Source organism: Bacillus rossius (genome assembly GCF_032445375.1).
Source record: "Bacillus rossius redtenbacheri isolate Brsri chromosome 4 unlocalized genomic scaffold, Brsri_v3 Brsri_v3_scf4_2, whole genome shotgun sequence".
Classification (NCBI taxonomy): domain Eukaryota; kingdom Metazoa; phylum Arthropoda; class Insecta; order Phasmatodea; family Bacillidae; genus Bacillus; species Bacillus rossius.
In genome coordinates, this window is record NW_026962011.1 from 41,759,227 (window position 1) to 41,780,800 (window position 21,574).

Here is a 21,574-nt window from a genome sequence, read left to right on the forward strand (position 1 = left end):
TGACTTTGTTTATTGTATGTGGAAACAGTCCTGTGATGCAATGGAACTGTGCTGGACAAGACCGACCGGGATGTGTGTTTGCGAGACGCAGGAGCGGTGCTCGGAGCTGGAGGAGAAAGTGCTGGCGCTGGAGAAGGAGCTGGAGACGGCCACGGAGACGGGGCTGGAGCTCAACAGGATGCTGGGCGACATGCTGTCCTCGCAGCAGGACTCCGACCAGCTGGCCCACAACATGGAGGACCTGCGCAGGCAGCTCGACTCCCAGGAGGCGGCCATGAAGGCCGACCTGGCCGCCAAGACGGCCGAGGTGTGCCCCCCTCTCCTTCTCCTCCCCTGCCCCCCCCCCCCCCCCCCCCGGTACATCCTCGCTAAACAGTCCGGCTTATAAGAGGCTAGCCGATATCCTTTCGTACGTACGTACTTGTTTAATGTGTCCGAAACGGAATTTGTGCGGGTGGCATTTAAATGCCTCTTATTTGCCCCCTCTCTCAGTTTGTATTATCGTACAGCTGTTTCTCCGATTTTTAATTTTTAATTTAAATTCCCTATTTTATGCACACTGAATAAATACTAGGACATAACTGTTTATCTTTTTATGCTAAAATAAACTATGCACAGCATAAAATACTTAAAATAGTATTACACTAACATTGTAAAAAATGTTGTTTCTCGTCTTCTTTTTTTTTTTTTTACAATGACTTGCTTTTTTAAGTGTCCTCTTTTTGTGTGCTACACACCTGGCAACCATAATTCAGTTGTAATCTGAGCACAATGAAGTTTAAGGCTTTGTCTCACGCACTATGTCAGGTGTATCATTGTCTAATTCGTTATTCATTATAATATTCTTGTAGGTTTATCTAACACAATATCTCTCTTTCATTTTGTTTCCCCACATATTTTTTGTCATTAGTTATTTGCCAGCTGGAAAATGCCAATAAAATTAATTCTAATAATTTATTAACAATTACATGACCTTTTATCACTACTAGATAACACTTAAAAATTTCTGGTGAAAACATTTGTGAGATAACTTATTGTGTGAAGAGATATTGTGATACATTTACTTGGATAGTTCTTCAGTAATTGAAATGAGGATAAATTAATGTAATCAAATTGGCATGTGAGACCTAGCCTTAAGTTCTGACTGCCTTCACATCTCCCGCCCAAATTATGTAGTGTGTGTGTTTTAGCAGATTATGCTGTGGTAGGTAGGGTTGTAGTTTTGAAGCCAATTCTTGATTCTTACACTTTTGTGTGAAAACTCTGTTTATAGACATATATTAATTATATCATTGCAGTTTAAAACAGTGTAACAGAAATTAGTTAATTTATTCCTAATTGTTATTCAAAGAAAGAAACACAAATCCGGAAAATAGTGCATTTATTTAAACTTGCGATCTTGAGTCTAGTTGTTCATGCTGGTTTGGCACGTGGGGACGTGTTTCTTCGATGTGTGATCTGTGGTTTTTTTTTTCCAGAATGAAAAACTTCAAGCGCAATTGGATAAAGTTCTGGAAAAAAATTGTCAACTTGATGGAGAAATTGAAAAGGCGAGTTTTTCTAAGCATTTTATTAGCTAAACTCACTCATCCAAGTTGAACATAACTGCTACGTGCAGGTTTGGCGGAAGGTTAGCTGAGTGAAGGTAGAGGGGAGACATATGTGCAGCTTCCACCAGGCTAAGCAAACTGTGAGGATTGATGTAAAGATTGTCAGCCACATATGTGCTAGAGCATGTAACAGGCCTGTCAGCGATGCAGTTCAGATGGCTCACATGTCTTGATTGTATAATTAATTCTGAATGATAATTTATTCCTCTTATTTGATAGTTGTACTAGTGATGGCCCGATAACCGGTATCAGTTATTATTTGTACTTTTTCTAATATCGGCTATAGGTAAAAGAAAACCTATATCATTAGTTACAGAATGTTGAGGTTGCTTGGAAGATAACAAGAGAAGGTTTTGTGTACTGTGTCTCAGGTTACTGGCACGTGAGTAACACCACACTGGTGTTGCTGATTCTTCTATGTCTGCTTACTTAATTACTAGTCAGCAAACATGTTTGTGTTTTACAGGGAGATATTCAAAGATATTAGAACTGTCAGTACACTGATAGGTAGGGCCTGGAAAAATTAGCATCTATTTATTACATAATTAGCATTTATGATGTTGAAAATTAGCATCTATTTTCCAGAAATTAGCATCTATTTTTGAGAAATTTGCATAAGATATTAAAGTTACATAACAATACAAGAAGTTGTAATAGTGTTTATACCCATTATGACGAATTTTAACACAAACCAAAATCATTAAACGGTATTTGTAAACAAACGTTTGACCACTAGTAATTTCAGATGGAAACAAACTGACGATTCGAGTTGACCAACTTCAGTACGCTAAATGTGCACCACAAAATGTATGATTTGTCCCTATGTAAAATATTGATCAGAAAAAAAATTTGAAGACTAAAGTGATTATCAACGAATGTAAAAAACCGCGTACTAAAATATTTGTAGTAGTTTTCAGCATTTAAAATATTTTCATTTTTATCTTTGCAAGTTCACTACGATCCCGTCAACGACCTAGATATTTTCTAGGTTGTTGGTTTCCGTGATGCGCTTCCCGGGAAATTTTGTTTTGTTAGGTTAGATACTCTTCATGAACAGGCAACACACGATGCAATGGCGAACGTAGGCGAACGTGATGTGATCTAACAAAACAAAATAACTGCGTCGATAAGTAGTGTGAACATTCTTTTCTAAACAACATTCAACGGTATCTTGAGTAAATCGTAAAGAATAAATTTACAAAATTACTTATTCTATACTATCATGCGTGATATTTGGTTAAGGAATGTTTTATAAATAAAGGTTAGGATTCGGATTTTATTCCTTCAACAAGCCTTGTCAGAAGCTATTGTTTACGGTAATTGTGTTATGGTGGCTATTTTCAAAAAAAATACTTTGAGGAATGTGTGTTCAAGCCATTTTGTTGCATTCTATAGTGGTTTTTCGCCCGATAATGGCAATTTTACCGCGATTTCGCAAATATAGCATTTATAACAACAATTAGTAAAAAATCGCATCTAACCTCAAAATTCGCAAAAAAATCGCATCTATCGCAAATTGCGAATTTTTCCGGCCCCTACTGATAGGATAAATACGTGTTTGTAAAACAAAGCAACACAGCACGAACTGGTACGTGACAGTTGACATTTTTCAATCCAGTGCCTACCGTTTGTTTGGTTTCGTTCCAAACATGGCGAAGGAAAAAAAAAAAAAATACTTCTATAGATCTGGCGAAAAACATTATGTTACAAATGTAAGAAATTAGATTCCGACATTCTGACATGCTCTGCCATGTTTTTAAGCTATACACAGCTAATATACAGTGGCTTCTGACACTATTTTGTTCAATGCTCTTATTGACAATATTTTTTTTTTAAATCATAAAAAAAATCTGTTATTTGATCTGTTGAACATTAATTATTCTGAACCTTGTATCGAAATCAAGTTTTTTTCAGTATCTGGCCATCATTGAATTGTACATTTTAGTTGATTGGGTTTTTCTGTAAGCTCGAATTTAGTACTTGTTGTTTGGTTTCAGAATTACTTTTGCATTTATATAACCATTTTCTATTATTACTGGTTTTCTTAAGATTTGGTTGTTTTAAGTGTTATTTTGTATCCACAGTTAAAGGAGAAACTAGAGAAAACAACAAACCAGCAACAAGAATTGCAGAAACTAAATGAACTTTTGCAGGTGCAGCTGTCTGAGGTATGTTTATTTTTGTTTGTGATAATACAGTTTGTTTGTTTAGCGGAAAGATTTGTTATTGTGTGTATATTAATAAGGCTTCAACTTTACAGCTTGTCGACATGAAAGTTGTTCGAGGCAGTACTTAATGTTGTTGAAGATATTGGCCATGGCATATTGTGAGAAACCATTACAGCATTTGTCTGGAGTGATACGGGCACACCATAGGGGTGGGGGCAGATTAACCTTTAGTTTGTTGACGATGTTTTTGTCTTGACACTTATTTCGTTAAGAGCTGTGGCACCTTGCCAGAACATCATCAGAGTGGAAGTGATGAGGTGCTTGTGTAGCATTGACAGTGAATAAAATGTTGGGTGAAATGGGAGCACCCTGAGAAAACCCACCGGCTCATGGCAACATCCACCATGTTTCCCACTTGCAAAAATATGGGTTTTGACCCCGTCTGGGGACTTGAGCCCGGATCACCATGCTAGAAGGCAAGCAACGTGACCACTCTACCACCGTGGCCAGTGGCGGATACAGAATGTTTTTTTTTTTTTTCGCTGGAAAAAAAAGGGGGAGGGGGGAGATTATGAAAAAAAAATTAGAAATTTGAACACTTGTATTTTATAAACTTACATTACTATTTACACTAACACACTGACATTTGGGCCTGCAGTAGTATGCGTAGGGGACGTGGTATCTCACCTCACACAGTAACATACTACATATCGTCATTGATATTTTGCAAATTGTTTTCATAACTTCAGGGGGTTGGGGTGATTTCACCATATATGACATAATAAATGGAATACCTCATTATAAATAGTTACGAACTGTTGCAAATAGTATCTCCTGTAAAGTACCTAATAATAGTATTGACTTTTTTTTTTTTTTTTTTTCAAAATTTATAAAACTGTAATAATACTATCAAATTACACTTTTATGGTTTTAGAAAAATCAACAAATTAATGTTAATGGATAGTATACAGAATAATTGTTTGGTACTTAGCGTGAACTCTTGTATATAGAACTGTGTTGTGAGCTGACTTTGCGGCACTTGTGACGGGCCAAGTGATAGACACAGTTTGAATCACCCGCGCCCCAGATTTTTTACAGTTGGCACCACGTCGGAACACTGCAAAGGGTCGGCGTCCATAAACCGTGAGAGTGGCATGCGGTGAGAAACAAATAAAACAAAACAGTCTTCGTTTTCATCGGCATGATGGCGGTAGGTCGCAGTGGTGCGGGCTGACGCTATCGCGTAGTTTATGTCGCGTCGTCGGGTTGAATATCATCTCGATACAGTCCACATTTATGTTTGTCATCATTGACAATGATAACTACTGTAATGTTAAGAAGCCGGTAAGTAGGTGGGGGACTGTGGCAGCGGAGGGCACGGCACCGCAGTGCTTGACGGGCCGTGTGTCCCGGCAGGAGCGGCGGCAGGCGGCCGGCCTGGCCCAGGCGCTCGCCGTCAGGGACAGCGAGGTCACCGTGCTGCAGGACTGCCTGAAGCAGGCGGGCGAGGGCGGGGAGGAGGAGGGGGGAGGCGTCGACAAGTTCCAGGCCCTGCTGGACGAGGGGCGCGTGCGGGCCGAGCTCAGGATGGTGTCCCTGGAGCGGGACGCCCTCGCCGACCGCCTGCGAGGGGAGGAGGGCTCCCGCAAGCTCCTCGAAGGTTCGTTTTTCCTTCCGCGTCGCTGCAACAAAGTAACTTCACTTGTTTGGATATCGCGTCAAATTTTGGCTCGTCAGACATTGAGTAAGAAAATATTATGCTTTCCCCTTATAACATATTTTCATTTTGTATGATCGCTGTGCTTACTCCGTGTGTAAAACTGAAAAAATAAATAAGTAAACTACTCTTGCCTGCAGTAACTTACATGCTATGTTTTTTTTTATTATTATTTAAAATGAAATACTGTGGCGTTTTGTTATTAATCGTTATTGGGATGAATGTATGTTTGAATTTTAAACGTGATTCGATCTTTGATATCAATTAATTGCTTGTGAAAAGTTTCTTCCTACGTCAGTGATATTAAAATGGAAGTACGTTTAGATTTTACATTTCTGGATTTCTGTACAGTATCTATTTTCGCACGTACATTTTTTCTGTCTCTTTGTGGGTATTTGGCTTGTAATGAAGTTTATGATAAATTAATTTTCCTTTGTTGGAGAAACTGCTTAATCGTCAGAATCTTTGTGAATGATTTCAAGAGTTTTGTTTCAGACCATGTTGAGTTGATCACCAAGGAGGTGGCTAAACTGCGTTCGAGATACGAGGAGGCAGAGAAGGAGAAGACAGAGGCACAGACAAGGCTGGAAGTACTGTCCAATTACTTCAAAGAAAAGGAAACACAGCTGCAGAAGTAAGCATTTTCGACTGTACATACAAGGTGCTATGAACGGTCTTAACATCCATGCCTGCGTGTATGCACAATTTTTTTTTTGTTAAGTATTATTAATCAAGCATCAAGTATGCCTTTATTGCATTTTGATTGCCATACTTTGGAAGTTATTTGCTGAAAGAAAAAAAAACATTGCCTATTTTTTAATAACGTAATTCTGCAGAAACTTTGGCGTTAATTTTTCTGTTACCACTTAACCTGAAATCATGTACATGCAATTTAATCTAATAAAAAAGAATATTGTAATGCTTAAAAATAGCTTTGTGTTTTTCGCTACTCAATATTCATGGACTTATTTTTGTTGTGTGCAGGGAGTTAGGCCTTCAGGAAGCCATGAACATCCAGAAAGATGGGGATGTAACCACCACATCTGAGCGCATTCGTCTTCTTCAAGAAGAAGTTGAAAATTACAAGTAAGAACTTTCCTCTTTAATAATAATGTTTACTACTTACCTTAAGTGGCACACATAGAAACTCTGTAGCACTGGCATATAAAACTTAAAATATGTCTATGAAAGGTATAAAACAATGAGACATTTTTGCTAGGGAATTTGGAAGCATTGATTCACTTTCCAGCTGTTTATTCCTAATTCTTTGCTAGTTGAAAAAATATAAGCAGAACATAAAGTTTAACTGTTCTTGTTTATTTTCTTGATTCTGTTAACTTTTAATTTAGTAATTTTTTAATCGTGTAATTTTGTAATATTTAACATTTAACCTGAAAACTGTGATTACTTTATGTGTATATTTTTTTCACTAATAGAAAAACTTATTTAGATAAGCAGTGTCATTCAAACTTGCAAGTAGTATATAATACAATGAGGAAAAGTTTCAACACCACCTTAAACAATATAAACATCTTCCTGTTGGCTGTGAGATAATGACATATTTGCATGATGGATAAATTAGTGTTTTTTAGCGGGGTTGTGTTACCTTTTATATAGTGATATCGTAATAAGATGTCAAAAAAAATTTTTGTTAGAGTAGGGTGCTAAGCACACTTATGTAATTTCCTACTGTGGAGACCTGTAGTGTGGTGAATAATCGTATGAAAAACAAAGCATGCTTGTGTTCTGATCTCAGAGCGGACGTAACTTGATAAATCATTCAGTCCTTAAATAATAAATAAATTCATGCATGTTAACAATAGGTTAACAGAGCAAAATGTTTTTCATGTCAAAATTCTGTACAGGTAATTTATTATTATTATTATTATTATTATTATTATTATTATTATTATTATTAATTTTTAAGTTTGGTAGAAAATTTTATTGTTTGGCTGTGGTTTACAGTTGAAAAGTCCACGTACATAATTTTTGTTAAAAAAATTTTAACTTTGCAAGTTTTTTTGTGGTGATGTAATCAACACTGAGATATGAATGAATTTGGAGATTGCTGCAATGTGGCATAAGCCCAGTGACAAGTATTCACCTACTTTCGCCACATTCCTTGCCATCACACACTCCTCATCCAAAACATTCAAGTCCCCTATTGTTGTTTTTACCAACATGAGGTTTTTTCTCCCTCTTTCCATTCTCCTCCTCTCTTTAAAAACTCTCCTAGAGTTCTTCCTTCGTGCCTCGCAACTCTGCCCCAGCTCTCCCCGCCGTCCCACCACTTGATACACCCTAACTATCCTCCATCTCCCACCCCATTTCCATCATCAGTTCTTTTGGGCTATTGAGATACTCTCCCGTTTCATCAATGTCAGTTCTCCTCCATTTTCCTCTCCGCCTGCCTAGCTGCTCTCCTCTGCACCTGCCCCAGGTCCCCCTCAAGCACTGCTGTTACATGGATCCCAGCGTGGGGCGTACCATGCTGGTTTAAGCCCTTTCCTTTACAGTGCAGCCGTCCCAGCACTCCCAGGGCTGGTCTGCACTTCTTGACCACCTTCTCTACCTGCTCCCCTGTCCCAGGACTCACCTATCACTTCTCTTCTCCAGCAGTAGACACTCTTGCCCACGTGTGACCTCGTGTCAGTCCTTACCGCCCACTCTTCCAGTCTGTCCAGATCCTCCTGTGACCCACACTCCTCTGCGTCCTCTGCCTGCGTCTCATAGGTGTGGTCAAAATTATTAAGAACTTTGTTTTCTACTGTAGAAGCTTAAGTTTGCTAACAATAAAGAAAAGTACCACTGGTTGTGCTATTGTCTATAATCAGGTACAGAAACTAGCAGTAATTTACCTCTCATGTGGCAGTAAGTGTGCTGTTAAAATGAGCCATAATGTACGTCATGATTTTTCACTTGGCAAACCTCGTTAAAAACACTTTTCATTTAAAAGGCCTTTGTTCTTGATTATTTTACGATGGTCTATTGAGAGACTTGTGCATCTACAGTATCTTAGCCATTATGCTTCAAAAATTACCTAACACCGTGAAAATCAACTTGCGCACAATGAAGCTAGTCCAGCCAACAGATTGTGACTGTGAGTCGTTCAGAACATTTTTATTTCTGTTGGTTGCCTATTGCAAGAACTAACCCGGAATAACTTGTACCACGGTTATTTTTCATCTTGTGTTTATCATAGTGGTGTACTATAATGTAGCTTTGTGAAATTAATGCTACTGGAGCGGACAGTGAGTTGGTAGCGAAGATAATCACAGTTCGTATTGGCACACTGTGCAGTGGGGAGATTTCTAGCTCAACGAGCATCAACAATGCAGACAGCCCAGCGTCCCCAAAAAAGAAGAGGAAACCGAAAGTGAAGCGTTTGCGACAGAACCATGGGTATTTGAATCACGAACCCTGTTGAGACCCCACATTTCCTTCAACTCCCTTGTTCATTTTTGTGTTATTGAATTGGAACTAGTATCCTTAAGTACTTATGAAGTGCTCTTGAACAGCACTTTTGCACCAGAAGCAGGTTAGATGATAATTAGCAGGAATTCAGTGTTTTTTTTTTCTAACTCCAGAAGCATATAGTCTGTAAAAATTTTGTGAATTTTTCTTCAAAGAATTTCATAAGTACTTTTGTGGCTATCTATCAAGAGTCTGGCTTTTAAGCTCTATTGTAGGTTGTGTGCAGCCCTTCACAAATTCTGTATTTTTTCGGCGAAGTTGAAGACTGTTGGAATTATTTATTTATGACTTAATTAAATGCTAGTATAGATTTTTGTATTCTGTATTGTTTTTATTTTATCTCAGCTCCGAGATGCTCATCATTTATTTAGTAGAAAAATATGTGTGTATATTTTTGTTGTTGTAAACTGTGCTAATGTATTAGTATGTACTTAAAAATTTCCTGCAGTAAGCTTAGTCCTGTTGGGTAAAATGATGATGTAAATGTATGTGATGGTAAATTTAAATATCAGTGTTGTGCTATAAATTATGTATTTATTTTCTATGTGCTTGGTACCTAATATTTTTGTCCAACCATTTAGGTTTTACTAGAATTTTGGTATGTATGAATATCATGACTTCAATGTTATAAGTGTTAAAAATAAGTTAGTTTATTTTGTTAGTATGTCTTAGAACTTACAATTACATCATAAATACAATCCTTTATTTTGAATTCAGTTGCTCACTTTGAGTTGCTGAATTGTAGCTTTAGTTTTCTGCTTTGTTGCATACTGTTTATTAATTATGCTGAATTTTAAGGATCTGGGACCCTTAAGAGTTAATCACTTTCCTATGTACCTGTCACACTTTTATTTGCAATACGTCAATGTCAGGATACAGAGATGCAAGAAAAGAGTTTCAGCACTACCTGTTATAATACACTTGTGTGACTAAAGCAGAGATGGGCTGGTGCAGATTGCCAACTGTGATAATTACCCTCTATTGTAGGTTTTGTACGTCTGGAAAGTAGCAGCCATGTGGCAAACGTAGACGTGGGTTGGTTGGTATAGAAGGTAGCCTATGTCAGTTGTGCCAGCAGCAGCACCTAGTAGTGTCCAAGGTTCATGGAAGAAGCAATCTGGCCTCACCTGACACTCTCGTCTTCTATTGGCTGCCACTTGCTCGAGCAGGTCACGTACGGAGAGTACCTGAAAGAAAAATTTGTATGCAAATGATGCACCAAGAAACCAATAATTAAAATGTATTCCTTCAAAAAATTTACTTTCTTATTCAGTATTTATAATTTATCCATGATTAAAACAGAATAATATCTCAGATTGGTGTTTTAGTTTATGTTTTGTTTCCAAAATGTAGAGGAATCAACATCAGTCGTAGTTCACATAATTTAATAGAAATTGCTTATCAGTAACCTTCATTTTGCAGGTACAAATTATTAACCAACAAACCATTGTTGGCAGATTTGAATTGGAATGGATCTCATTTGTGCTTGTAGATCAATAGTTAGTGGCACATCGAAAGACAGTTCGCAGAGTGGACAGCTCTAATGGCGTCTTGCTTTATCATCTGTTTGTGAGTCTCTAGAAACCATATATTTGTAATTTATTGACACTAGTATGCTTAATAATGTATTATGTATTTATTACATTAAAAGCTTCAAGTTTTTACACAAGTTGTTGATAGTAAATAAACCACAAAATCAAAAATGAACTGGAGGTTTAAAGTCATTACTGCATTCTAATATTTTTTTTTTATAAATTGCAGTACTTGTACAATGGTATGTTCTGTCTGCAGGTCACAAGTAGATACTATGAAGAAAGAAATTCTGGACCAGGAAAGAGGCCTCAAGAGTCAGATCTCAGTCCTTGAAAAGAAAGCTCATGAGAACTGGGTATGTCACTTCTTCACTTGTGTGCTACTCAGCATGTACCTGACATTGCTGACCTTAACTAAACAAGTATTATGGACAACGCGACGACAGCATGAACAAAAAATGTTATCCATAATACTTGTTCAGTTTCATCATTGGTTCCGCTTGTCCGACATCAGCTGATTCAGTCTTGTTTTCTGCGAATTTTTTCATCTTCATATTTTATTTATTTTTGATTTTCGGAATTTTTCCATGATAAACAGTGCAAAACTGTAGTGGCGTATGTCCAAAAAAAAACTGCATTAAATCAAAATTCCCCATTGCACGAATCATTTAAAGAACGTGTTAAATGAATAGGATTGATCGGAAAATCAAATAAACTATGTTCTCATCGTATGAAACAGAGCCTTAAGTGTTGTGTGCAAGGTTTTACAAAGTACATAGCCATAGTACTACTAGCTCGCTGTAGGAAAGGTTTTGATGGAGATAAAAAAATCGACGAAAACTAGCTTCTACTGCGCAGCTTAGGTTCCCCTCTCCCTTCTTTGCGACAGAGAATTTCCATCACTCCCCTCTCTGTCGCAAAGAAGGAAGGGAGGGGGGAACCTAAGCTGCGCAGTAGAAGCTAGTTTTCGTCAGTTTTTAATCTCCATCAAAACCTTTCCTACAGCGAGCCAGTAGCACATGCTTGTTTGCGAGCCCGAGTGTTGGGAAAACAATGAGCAGGAATGGGAGATGCGAACGGAGACGTGGGCGAGAGTGTGGCCCAGAGCTGGGTGCCGCGGGGAGTTGTGGCCCCCGGGGCGTGAGGGCGTGAGGGAGCGAGGGAGCAAGTGCATGAGGGAGCGAGGGTGTGAGGGAGTGAGGGCGTGAGGGAGCGAGGGCGTGAGGGAGCGAGGGCGTGAGGACGTGAGGGAGCGAGGGCGTGAGGACGTGAGGGAGCGAGGGCGTGAGGACGTGAGGGAGCGAGGGTGGGAGGGAGCGAGGGAGTGAGGGCGTGAGAGAACAAGGGTGTGAGGGAGCGAGGGCGTGAGGGAGCGAGGGCGTGAGGGAGCAAGGGCGTGAGGGAGCAAGGGCGTGAGGGAGCAAGGGCGTAAGGGAGCGAGGGCGTGAGGGAGCGAGGGCGTGAGGGAGCGAGGGCGTGAGGGAGCGAGGGCGTGAGTGAACAAGGGCATGAGGGAGCGAGGGTGGGAGGGAGTGAGGGCGTGAGAGAACGAGGGTGTGAGGGAGCGAGGGCGTGAGGGAGCGAGGACGTGAGGGAGCGAGGACGTGAGGGAGCGAGGGTGTGAGGGAGCAAGGACGTGAGGGAGCGAGGGTGTGAGGGAGTGAGGGAGCGAGGGCGTGAGGGAACGAGGGGATGAGGGAGCGAGGGTGTGAGGGAGCGAGGGCGGGATGGAGCGAGGGCGGGAGGGAGCGAGGGCGTAGGGGAGCGAGGGCGTGAGGGAGCGAGGGCGTGAGGGAGCGAGGGCGGGAGGGAGCTAGGGCATGAGGGAACGAGGGCGTGAGGGAGCGAGGGAGCGAGGGCGGGAGGGAGCGAGGGCGTGAGGGAACAAGGGAGCGAGGGCGTGAGGGAACGAGGGCGTGCAGGAGCGAGGGCGTGCAGGAGCGAGGGCGTGAGGGAGCGAGGACGTGAGGGCGTGAGGGAGCGAGGGCGTGAGGGAGCGAGGGCGGGAGGGAGCGAGGGCGTGAGGGAGCGAGGACGTGAGGGAACGAGGGCGTGAGGGAGCGAGGGAGCGAGGGCGTGAGGGAACGAGGGCGTGCAGGAGCGAGGGCGTGAGGGAGCGAGGGCGTGAGGGAGCGAGGACGTGAGGGAGCGAGGGCGTGAGGGAGCGAGGGCGTGAGGGAGCGAGGGCGTGAGGGAGCCCGGGGCCCGCTGCGCAGGTGGCAGCGCGGCAGGCGGAGCGGCGGCTGGAGGAGACCAAGCAGGAGGCCGGCCAGCTCAGGAACCGGCTCACCATCGTCGAGAAGAACATCACCAACACCGGCACGCCCAACGGGGACACCAGCCTCAAGATGGCAGAACGTGAGTCCCTCGCTTGTCAGCCGGCGCCTGTACTCCTGCGCCTTGGAGCCTCGTCCGTCCCTCATGTCACCTGCGGAGCGACCATCCGTCAAAAGTTTCATAACTCGTGCTTCCGACGGATGGGCGGATGCAATTATAACCTCCAAATGTCATGTTATATCAGAAGGTTCTGAAATATGTTTAATTTGTTTAGCTGCTTCCATAATTATTTTTCAACTTACATTTGAACACATTGTAAAGGCTGTTTTTTTGAAACAAATATTGTCAGCCACAAAAGTGTAATTAATTATGCTTGGTAACTCTGGAAATATTTAACTGATTACCATAGTGAAAAAAATTGAGTTTAATGATTGTCAGGTCTAATAATTACACAAGAGAAATTTTCTCTAAAATTTAAGTTTTCTCAACAGTTGGCAGCAATGAAATGGAAAAAATTAAAATATTATGGTGGATAAGCAGAGTGCTGTAAATCGCTTGGCAGATGGCAAATGGGAAAGTGTGACGGGCCGTTGTAATTCTGGCTTACGGGCTTGCTTTCCTCCAATATGGAAATTGAACCCGAACTTGAAACTGAATTGTCCTTTCATTTAAGTATTATTTTCACATCAGTCAAAACTTTCAATGGAAATAGTGGAACTGAAATGAAAAAAATTTGTTATGTAATTAAATGGATGTTAAGTAGGCTGCTATTCATTTTAAAAATCAACAATTACCAAAAGGGTTAAAAATTGATTTATAATTGGATAGAACTAGCTCCCGTGTCAGATTAATGGTAGAGAGGCATCAGAATGAATTTTAATCCTGATTTGGGAACATACATACATACATACATATATATATATATATATATATATATATATATATATATATATATATATATATATATATAAAATTATTTCTTTATGAAGTACTTTAGACCTTCCGAAAGGTTCCATAGTGTAGAGCTCTTAAGCAGGTTCTATTTATTACATATTATTTAGATAGTATAGTGGTACCTTACCAAACAGTTTACAGTGACACTTAATACGTGTAATTTTCTTAAACTGATGTAAGATGTTACAGCAAGGATCTACTGCATGCTGTAAGTGTAAGTTTATAACTTATTATTTTGTGACTGCTGGTTTTATGTATGTACAGTAGAACCCTGTTTTAATGTTCCTGCATATAATGTTTTCCTGCTTATAATGTCATATTTTTAAAGTCCCAATATTTCCCCCATAAGGACAATGTATTTATATCCTGCATATAACGTTTATAAATAGTGTAATTTCCTGCTTATAATGTTTGCTTTCTAACATTCAATAAATGGGGAAATATGTTTTAAAACCAAATTATTCCAACACTTATGATAAAAAGTTTCCTTTATGTATGTTTATGTTTACAATCACTGCCATACAATACATGAAGTTTGTTAAAATACAATTTTATGCAATATACTGAAGGTACACAATGTTCATAGTTACGTGTCAGTGGGCACCCTTAGTCAACTCTTCTCTTCCTTGCCATTCCAGTGGGTATTCAGATGCACGTACATAGTCCTACGATATTTAAGTTTCCAACCATTGAGCGAGGGCATAACTTAAAGTGTTTTCTATTGCTTACAAATATTTTTTTTTCATACGTAGGAATCTCAAAATTAAACATTTTCAGGTGGCGAAGGAGTAGATGTTCTCACTCTTAATGTTGTCATCATGAATTGTGAGACAATTTTACAAAAAAATGTGGCAGTGTATCTTTTAAGACAAAAAAAATTTAACCAGGAAACAAGTCGAAGTTGAAAAATTGTTGGCTTGTTTCAGAAAATTCATGTATCAAGTATACTATCTTTGGTTTTAACATTAAAGTTGTTTACATAGCTTGCTGAGTCCATTGGTACAAAGCTCGAACATTGTTAAGTGCTAAATTGAGATTTCCTGCTTATAATGTTTTCCTGCTTATAATGTTTTTTTCTTGTGCTCCCTTGAAAAACACTATAACAGGGTTCTACTGTATATTAAACTCCACATGGACTGCCAGGGGCACTCTACTCTTCAGTGTGTGTAAAATGTGTAAATAGTGAGATGTTAGTTATTTTGAAACTGACGCAAGTGTGTGTGTGTTGTGTGTGGTAGGACTTCCGTCGGAGAGTAATGGTGAGCTGCCCATGTCCCCGCCCCTCATAGACTCTCCTCTGCACTACCGCGAGGGCCTGCCAGTGTCTCCGCCCCTCCTGCCGCCCTTCATGCTGCCCCCTCCAGGGGTGCCCTTCATGCCCCCGCCCAACTTCATGCCGCCCCCGCCCCCGCCCATGTTCCCCGGGGACAGGCGGCCCCCGCCCCTGGGCCGCATGTCGTCCCCCCCGCCCCCCGGCGGGGACTACTCCCCGTCCTTCGACGGTCGCTCCGACGACCGCTCTCCCCCGCCCTACCACGTGGAGAGCTTGGACCGCTACCGACGGAGGACTCCGCCCCGCTGGGACCAGCCCGTAGGCCCCCGCTCCGGCTTCAGACCCCTGCCCCCGAACCTGCGCACCACTCCCAGGGAGCCCAAAGGTTTGGCCGCCGGCTGTCTGTTGCCTTGGCGTTTGTCTTTGCATGGGACTGGTGACTTTATAGTAGTTGTGCTTTTGCCAAGCTTTTACTGTTCGAAAGGCAATTAAATAATCAAGCTCTTATTTACTACTCTTTTCACCCGACTTTTCTTATTTTTGAACCTTTAATATCACACACAATTGTAAAGATAACATAGATGACAGTTGTCAATTTGCATTGGCATAATTTATTATTCTTGATGTAAGTGCTCATTTACACTCTTTTAAAAAAAATTTTTGTATGAAAACATATATTTGGTATTAAATGAATATCATGATCCCTAACGATGAATTCCAGTTTATTCTGTGATCACACTATTCCAAATTACATCTCATCATAATAGTGTAAATAATGAGAAAATTTATTTTTTACTGATATAGTTTCTTTTTGGAGCATCTCTATATTTAGTATGTTCTTTCCAGTTGGAAGAACACTTTTTATATTTCAGCTCTACTTATTAACAAATATTGATTAGCTGTAAATAACATTTGTATACTTGCCAGCATTTTAAAATATGAATTGGCAAAGCACTAGAAATGTCATTACTTATAAAAAAAATTTACATTTTTGGTTGAAATTTTTCTTTGTATCATTTCTATCAATAAATCAGTAATAAGCTATAAAACATTTTTTTTAATGCACGTAATTATTGCAAGATAATATGGATGCATACCTTTTCATTCCTTATCTGCATGGTAGATTCTTACAAGGTTGTGTATTTGTTCTTCATTGACTGATGTTTATTCCATTTTATAATTTGTTAATTTCCATTAATATATTGCACATAGTGCTGCCATTTTGTGGTTTGTGGATTTTAATCTCAACCAAAAACTGTGACAAACACTCAGTTTTACTTATAAGTATTACGGATTTGAATTAACTTAGTTAACACTTAGAAGTACTTTGCATAGTGCAAGCCACTGCATTTTAAAGTATATAAGTGCTCTGTTTGTCATTATCCAATTACTTAAACCATACATCTCCAAAATATGACCCACGGGCCAACACCTGTGTAGGGGAAATGCCTGGTATCAGGTCTGCCGTAGTGTTGCAGTATGCTGGTAAGATGAGCTGGCTAGGCTTTGGACCTTGGAACTTAGTGAAGGATCAGTGTAGCCCTTAGGCCAAAAAGTTGGGTGAATCCTGACTTAAACCAGAAGTTAAAAGGAATGTGCAGGAAAGATTCCTTTTTTTAAGTTTGGTTTGTTTTTTTCCTGAGCACTAAAGATATAGTCTGCCCATACATTTTTGGTATTAATAATTTTATGTGAAGATGAATATTTTTGAAGGTAATTTTGTGCATGATGATTGCAAAGCATGTTATCGCTATATATTTTTTTTTTATGTTATGCTGCATGAAAGGAAGGAGAACATTTTCAAAAATTCGTACTTTTTGGAGTACCTTGGAAGCTGGTATGATTTTTTTTAATATTAAACTTTTTATGATTGCTTTGCTGTTGGTATATTATTTTTCTGTATTTATTATATTTTGCATAAGTGTTGTAGTGCAGCTTGTTAGTTGTGTTTGTGTGTGCTGTGCTCTAATGATAAATGTTGAGTTACAAGCTTATTTTTGTTAAGTATTTATGTATTATTACTGGATGTGCCATAGAGTAGAAAAATTAGGTAATGTTTTCTAGCGGCATACAATTGAAATCTAAAAAACTGTATCAGAGAGTGTTGAAACAAATCATTAACAAATTCAATGACATTGTGTGCTAATGATAGGGTACATATTTATAAAACATTCAGTACAGTTTGGGCCTGAGTATGTATTACTTTAGGACCAGACACAATAGTGAGCCTAGATAGTGTATGTTATGATTTTTTTTTATTATACTTGAGTAAAAGCTCACTATTTGACTTTTTTCCTGTTACTCTTGATTACAAAAAAATAATTTAAATGATTAGTTGGGTCCAAAAATTGCATGAAAACAATGAAAAATGTTTGCATGTACAGTATAATTTTTCTGACTTATTTTTTTAATCTGTCTGCATAGTCTGTTGTTTAAAAACACACCATCATCCAAGATAGCATGCTTAAATACTAAACTATGTGAATACAGGCAACCTGACTATAAACTTCTCTTTCCGTACGTTGATTTAGAACTGTATTTTTTTAGAAAAGTGAAAATGGTAAAAATGTGCGTTTCCATCCGGTACAGATTCCTTGAAAGCACTCAAGGTTCTTACCTTAGACCTTTATCTTAATTTCTTTGCCATATAATGTTATGGTCACTGCTGAAATCTCATAGGTAGTTGCCTATGCACGACGAGAAGACCGCACGCCAGTTCAGAGGCAATACCGCACTAGAGTCACCAGCGAGCGTCATACTAATCATCCCAACTCACTAACACAGATATACCCCTTACCAGGCAGGCCCCTTCAGACTTGGCTTCACATTCCATGTTGGTTTGCATTCTGTGTCATGGTAACTTAATGGAAGTTCATTCCCTGGGTTTCCCGCAGTCTGGTGACGCATACGAAATATCTTCTATACTCTAATTTTTGTACTGTTTCTTCATAAAATTATAAAAATTCAGCATGGCAGGTGAGAAGTTGGATCTGTTTTTTTAAAAGGCGACTGATCATGTCCTTGCAGGTTCTGCGGTGAGCTCCGGGCATTCCTCGGAGTCCAGCCGACACAGCGACAACAACATGGTGTGAAGAGCCGGTCACTGTGCCTTCAGTGGTGGTAGCACTGACTAGGAAGCAGTCAATAGGATGCAGGGGCCTCACTTCATGCTTTCGGCGTTCAGTTTTCTTCACTGTTTGCAGCCACGATGCGCCCTGACGTCAAATATGGTTGCAGCTCGTGCAAAGGCATTTTATTGTGTTCATGTTAAACTTGGTATTGTGAAAATTTTTAAAAATGAGTTTGTTTTTGGGGGGAAAGAAAAAAACCATGCACAGATTTTTATTAAGAACAGTTTAAAGAAATTTTCTAGTTATAAATAAATCTCAGCACACTTCAGTAGGCTGTTGAGAATGTTTCCCATAGTTTTGTTTTTCATTGTACCAGCCCATAAGAGAAATACTGGGAAGAATATTTAAAATACACTGTTACATTGACCAAAACAGTGCAATTTTGTCATATGCTCATGGTATGATGAAGCGGTTGTCAGTTCTGCTTGTACGTGTACAAAAGTTGTACAGTTGTAAAGAAGTTCTGATGTGATAGAAAGCACTACTGTCTGTTCCTCTGAAGTATGAACTAAACTTTGAGTCATTGCTCATTGGCTAAGGGCATGAGCATACTATCCAGTAGCAACAAGGCTTATAGATTAGGGAAGTGCGGATAGAAGAGCATTTCCAGCAACAAAGGTGAAACCCGTGTAATTAGTTTCACAATGAACCTATGTTTGATACTGTTGCCTAAGAAACAAAATGCCCATCGTATGTTACCATCATAATTTGAGGTTGTAGAAACTTCACTTGCATTTTAAGGGTTAAAAACTGGGCAGTGACATCCCAAAAGTCTAAGAATGTATACCAGAAATATAGTTTGAGCAGCAGCATATTATTTATTTTGTGTGACTTAAAGCAACACTTGTTTGCAGTGGTCAATGTTGAAAACTAATCAGTATTTATAATTAAATATCATTTGAAATGCCCCATATAAATTTTTTTGTAATAGTACTGCTTTTCAGAAGAAGCATTTTATTGATGGTTTTATGTGCCTGTTTTAGGTTAAAATGTTTTCTTAATTTATAAACTTTTTATTTCAGTATTGTCTTTCTATAATTTTCATGCTTTTTTTTTTTCCACTTTTTTTTTTTTTTTTTATTAGGACTTGGCACCAGTACTACAGTATGACACAGTTTGAGATGTATTAAAGGCTGTATGACATTTTCTTGCAAGTTGTGTAATCCTTGAATAAAAACCTGATAACATAAAACACTGGGGGGTGGGGGAAATAAAACAAAAATATAGTTTCTATAGTACAAGTTTCCGAAGTGTGCCCCCCCCCCCCCCCCCCCAAATCCCCAATTTTTTTTTTTTTTATTTGGTTATGTCTTTGATTTTGACGCATTGTTCGATTTTCTGAAATCAATTCCCCATTATAGGAAGTCTTCCGATTCACAAGGTTTTATAAAAAAAAAAAAAAAAAATTTCAATCTTCGACACTGTTACAGTGAGGTTTTAAAGCTATTCTTAAATTTAGTGTATTGTCGCTCTGAGAATATCATTGAAAGTGAATATGGTTAAATATTACAGTGTTATGTTTCCGTATACATTTTGTCAAAGGTTTATAGTCAATAATAATGGCTCTGAAACATGATGGTACATTATTCCCTTTTAACTCAGGCAAATGGTGTAAAAAAAAAAAAAAAAACAGCCTCTTCTTGCAAAAAAAATCCAGTAATGTTTTATTATCGTTCTCTATGTTTTTGTGGGTGCTGAATCCAAATCTGGAATTAACCAACAAAATTTCTTGATTTTGAGATATTCTATATAATAAAAAAAAAGCAGCCAAATTTTCACACTTTTTTTTGCTTATAATGTTAACAGAATATGTGGTAACGTAAAACTCACTTGTGTTGTTTTTAAAGACAACTAAATTGTCACAATTTGATCTCCATTGTAGCTCTGTACGTTCTATAGTTCTTGAGATACAGCATGAATTTTATTTATTAAAACTACTCAGCATAAGTTACTTTGTCAATTTTTGATCTCAAGACAGTTACTTTGACAATTTTTGATCTCTTATAGTTTTTAAACTGCAAGTAAGACCTGAGAAGGAAAGTGATTGGTTTCATACAGTATCTTGGGTAAGGCTGGAAGTTAATTTTGATGAGCTGCCACATTTCAGGAGAAAATGTTAGTTATATCAGGAACAATTTTTTTTTTTTTTTTTACCATCCTCAATTGTCAAAATTCCTCCCCCCCCCCCCCCCCCCCCCCATCAACATGTCCATTCTGAAAGAGTGCCTCTAAAAAAGTAATTTTTTTCTTCTATTTTGTTGCCAGGTCTGTATCTAGGCTGGTAAATTATCTGGCAGTTTGTGAAGTCCTGTGTAGAAATATGGCTGTGATACACTGTGCAGGATGTTTGTATTTTAACCTACAAGTGTTTACCATGATTCTTTGAAGGAAAGATCGATAGTGACTATGTTTTGTCAGTTAAATGTTAAAGATTATGGGCATTGGGTCTACTTTAATTATTTGAAAGCACAACACTTTGCAAAATTGTTTTTGTCTAATCCCTGTAATGTTAATACAGAAAAGTGCACATAGTATATATTTTGTTCCCAAGTATTTTGTCATTATTTTAGTAAGAAATTGTTACACACATTAAATATATTTCTTTTCTTAACATGGACATGTTTTATAAACTGTGGGTGACAGTGCATATACACTGGTGAGAGAGATTCAATAGAGAAGTACATACTTTGGATGTTTAAAATCCATTGCCTGAGAAGAATATTCCTCTTGCTCATTAATACCAGGTAAAAGATCGCTCACCAGTGTGTATGCTCCGTTCATTTGTAACATTGTATTCCAATGTATCTAATGCTCTTTGCTCCTGTGTGGAAAAAAAAAAAAGAAAACATTACGGAGTCACAAAGAGGTCATTGTTAATCTTTGTACAGAGAATTTTAATATATGCATACCAATTACAAATATGTCATACTTAGTAGTTTTATTATAATTTACATTCTATTGCCTTTCTCTGCACCACTGTGCTTTTTAAACTTTCATCTCTTTAAAAGATGAGAGACTACTTGATCTTAGTAATGAAAGGAGCCCAAAACCATATTTTAGGATTAAATTTGATTGAAGACAAGTTTCTTTGGGTTTCACTTCATTCTTTGTGCAAAAATGCTTAAGGCAATGAGATTTCCAAGATTACAGTAGGCTCCAAATAATTTGGATGCTGACTCATGCTGGGATGAAGTAGAGAATGTGATGTATTAGCTATCGCTGCTACCAAGGTACCAGAGAATTGCTGCTTGCATTTCACTGATGCTAGGACTGGATAAATGGGAGGGACTGACACGGATGAATGCAACAAAATCATCCTAATGTTTTGCCATCCTTCAAAGCCAACCAAACTATGGGGGGAAAAAATTATATTTATATATAAATGAACACATAAATAAAGTAAGCTACCTTGCTAGGCATAAGCCTATGTTTTTTTTT

At 38.8% G+C, this 21,574-nt stretch overlaps 1 protein-coding gene across 1 annotated transcript in view; it reads left to right on the plus strand.

Annotated features, from left to right (window-relative positions):
• The window catches only part of LOC134542189 (transport and Golgi organization protein 1), a 37,251-nt gene extending 16,183 nt beyond the window's left edge, over positions 1 to 21,068 (plus strand). Inside the window, exons 7-16 of the mRNA XM_063386247.1 lie at positions 92 to 307; positions 1,479 to 1,550; positions 3,695 to 3,778; positions 5,195 to 5,438; positions 5,991 to 6,129; positions 6,480 to 6,581; positions 10,761 to 10,857; positions 12,718 to 12,859; positions 14,971 to 15,390; positions 18,033 to 21,068. Coding sequence (XP_063242317.1) covers positions 92 to 307; positions 1,479 to 1,550; positions 3,695 to 3,778; positions 5,195 to 5,438; positions 5,991 to 6,129; positions 6,480 to 6,581; positions 10,761 to 10,857; positions 12,718 to 12,859; positions 14,971 to 15,390; positions 18,033 to 18,097 — 1,581 coding nt within the window. The 3' untranslated portion in view covers positions 18,098 to 21,068. The remainder of the gene's footprint in view (positions 1 to 91; positions 308 to 1,478; positions 1,551 to 3,694; positions 3,779 to 5,194; positions 5,439 to 5,990; positions 6,130 to 6,479; positions 6,582 to 10,760; positions 10,858 to 12,717; positions 12,860 to 14,970; positions 15,391 to 18,032) is intronic.
• Positions 21,069 to 21,574: the final 506 nt, after the last annotated feature.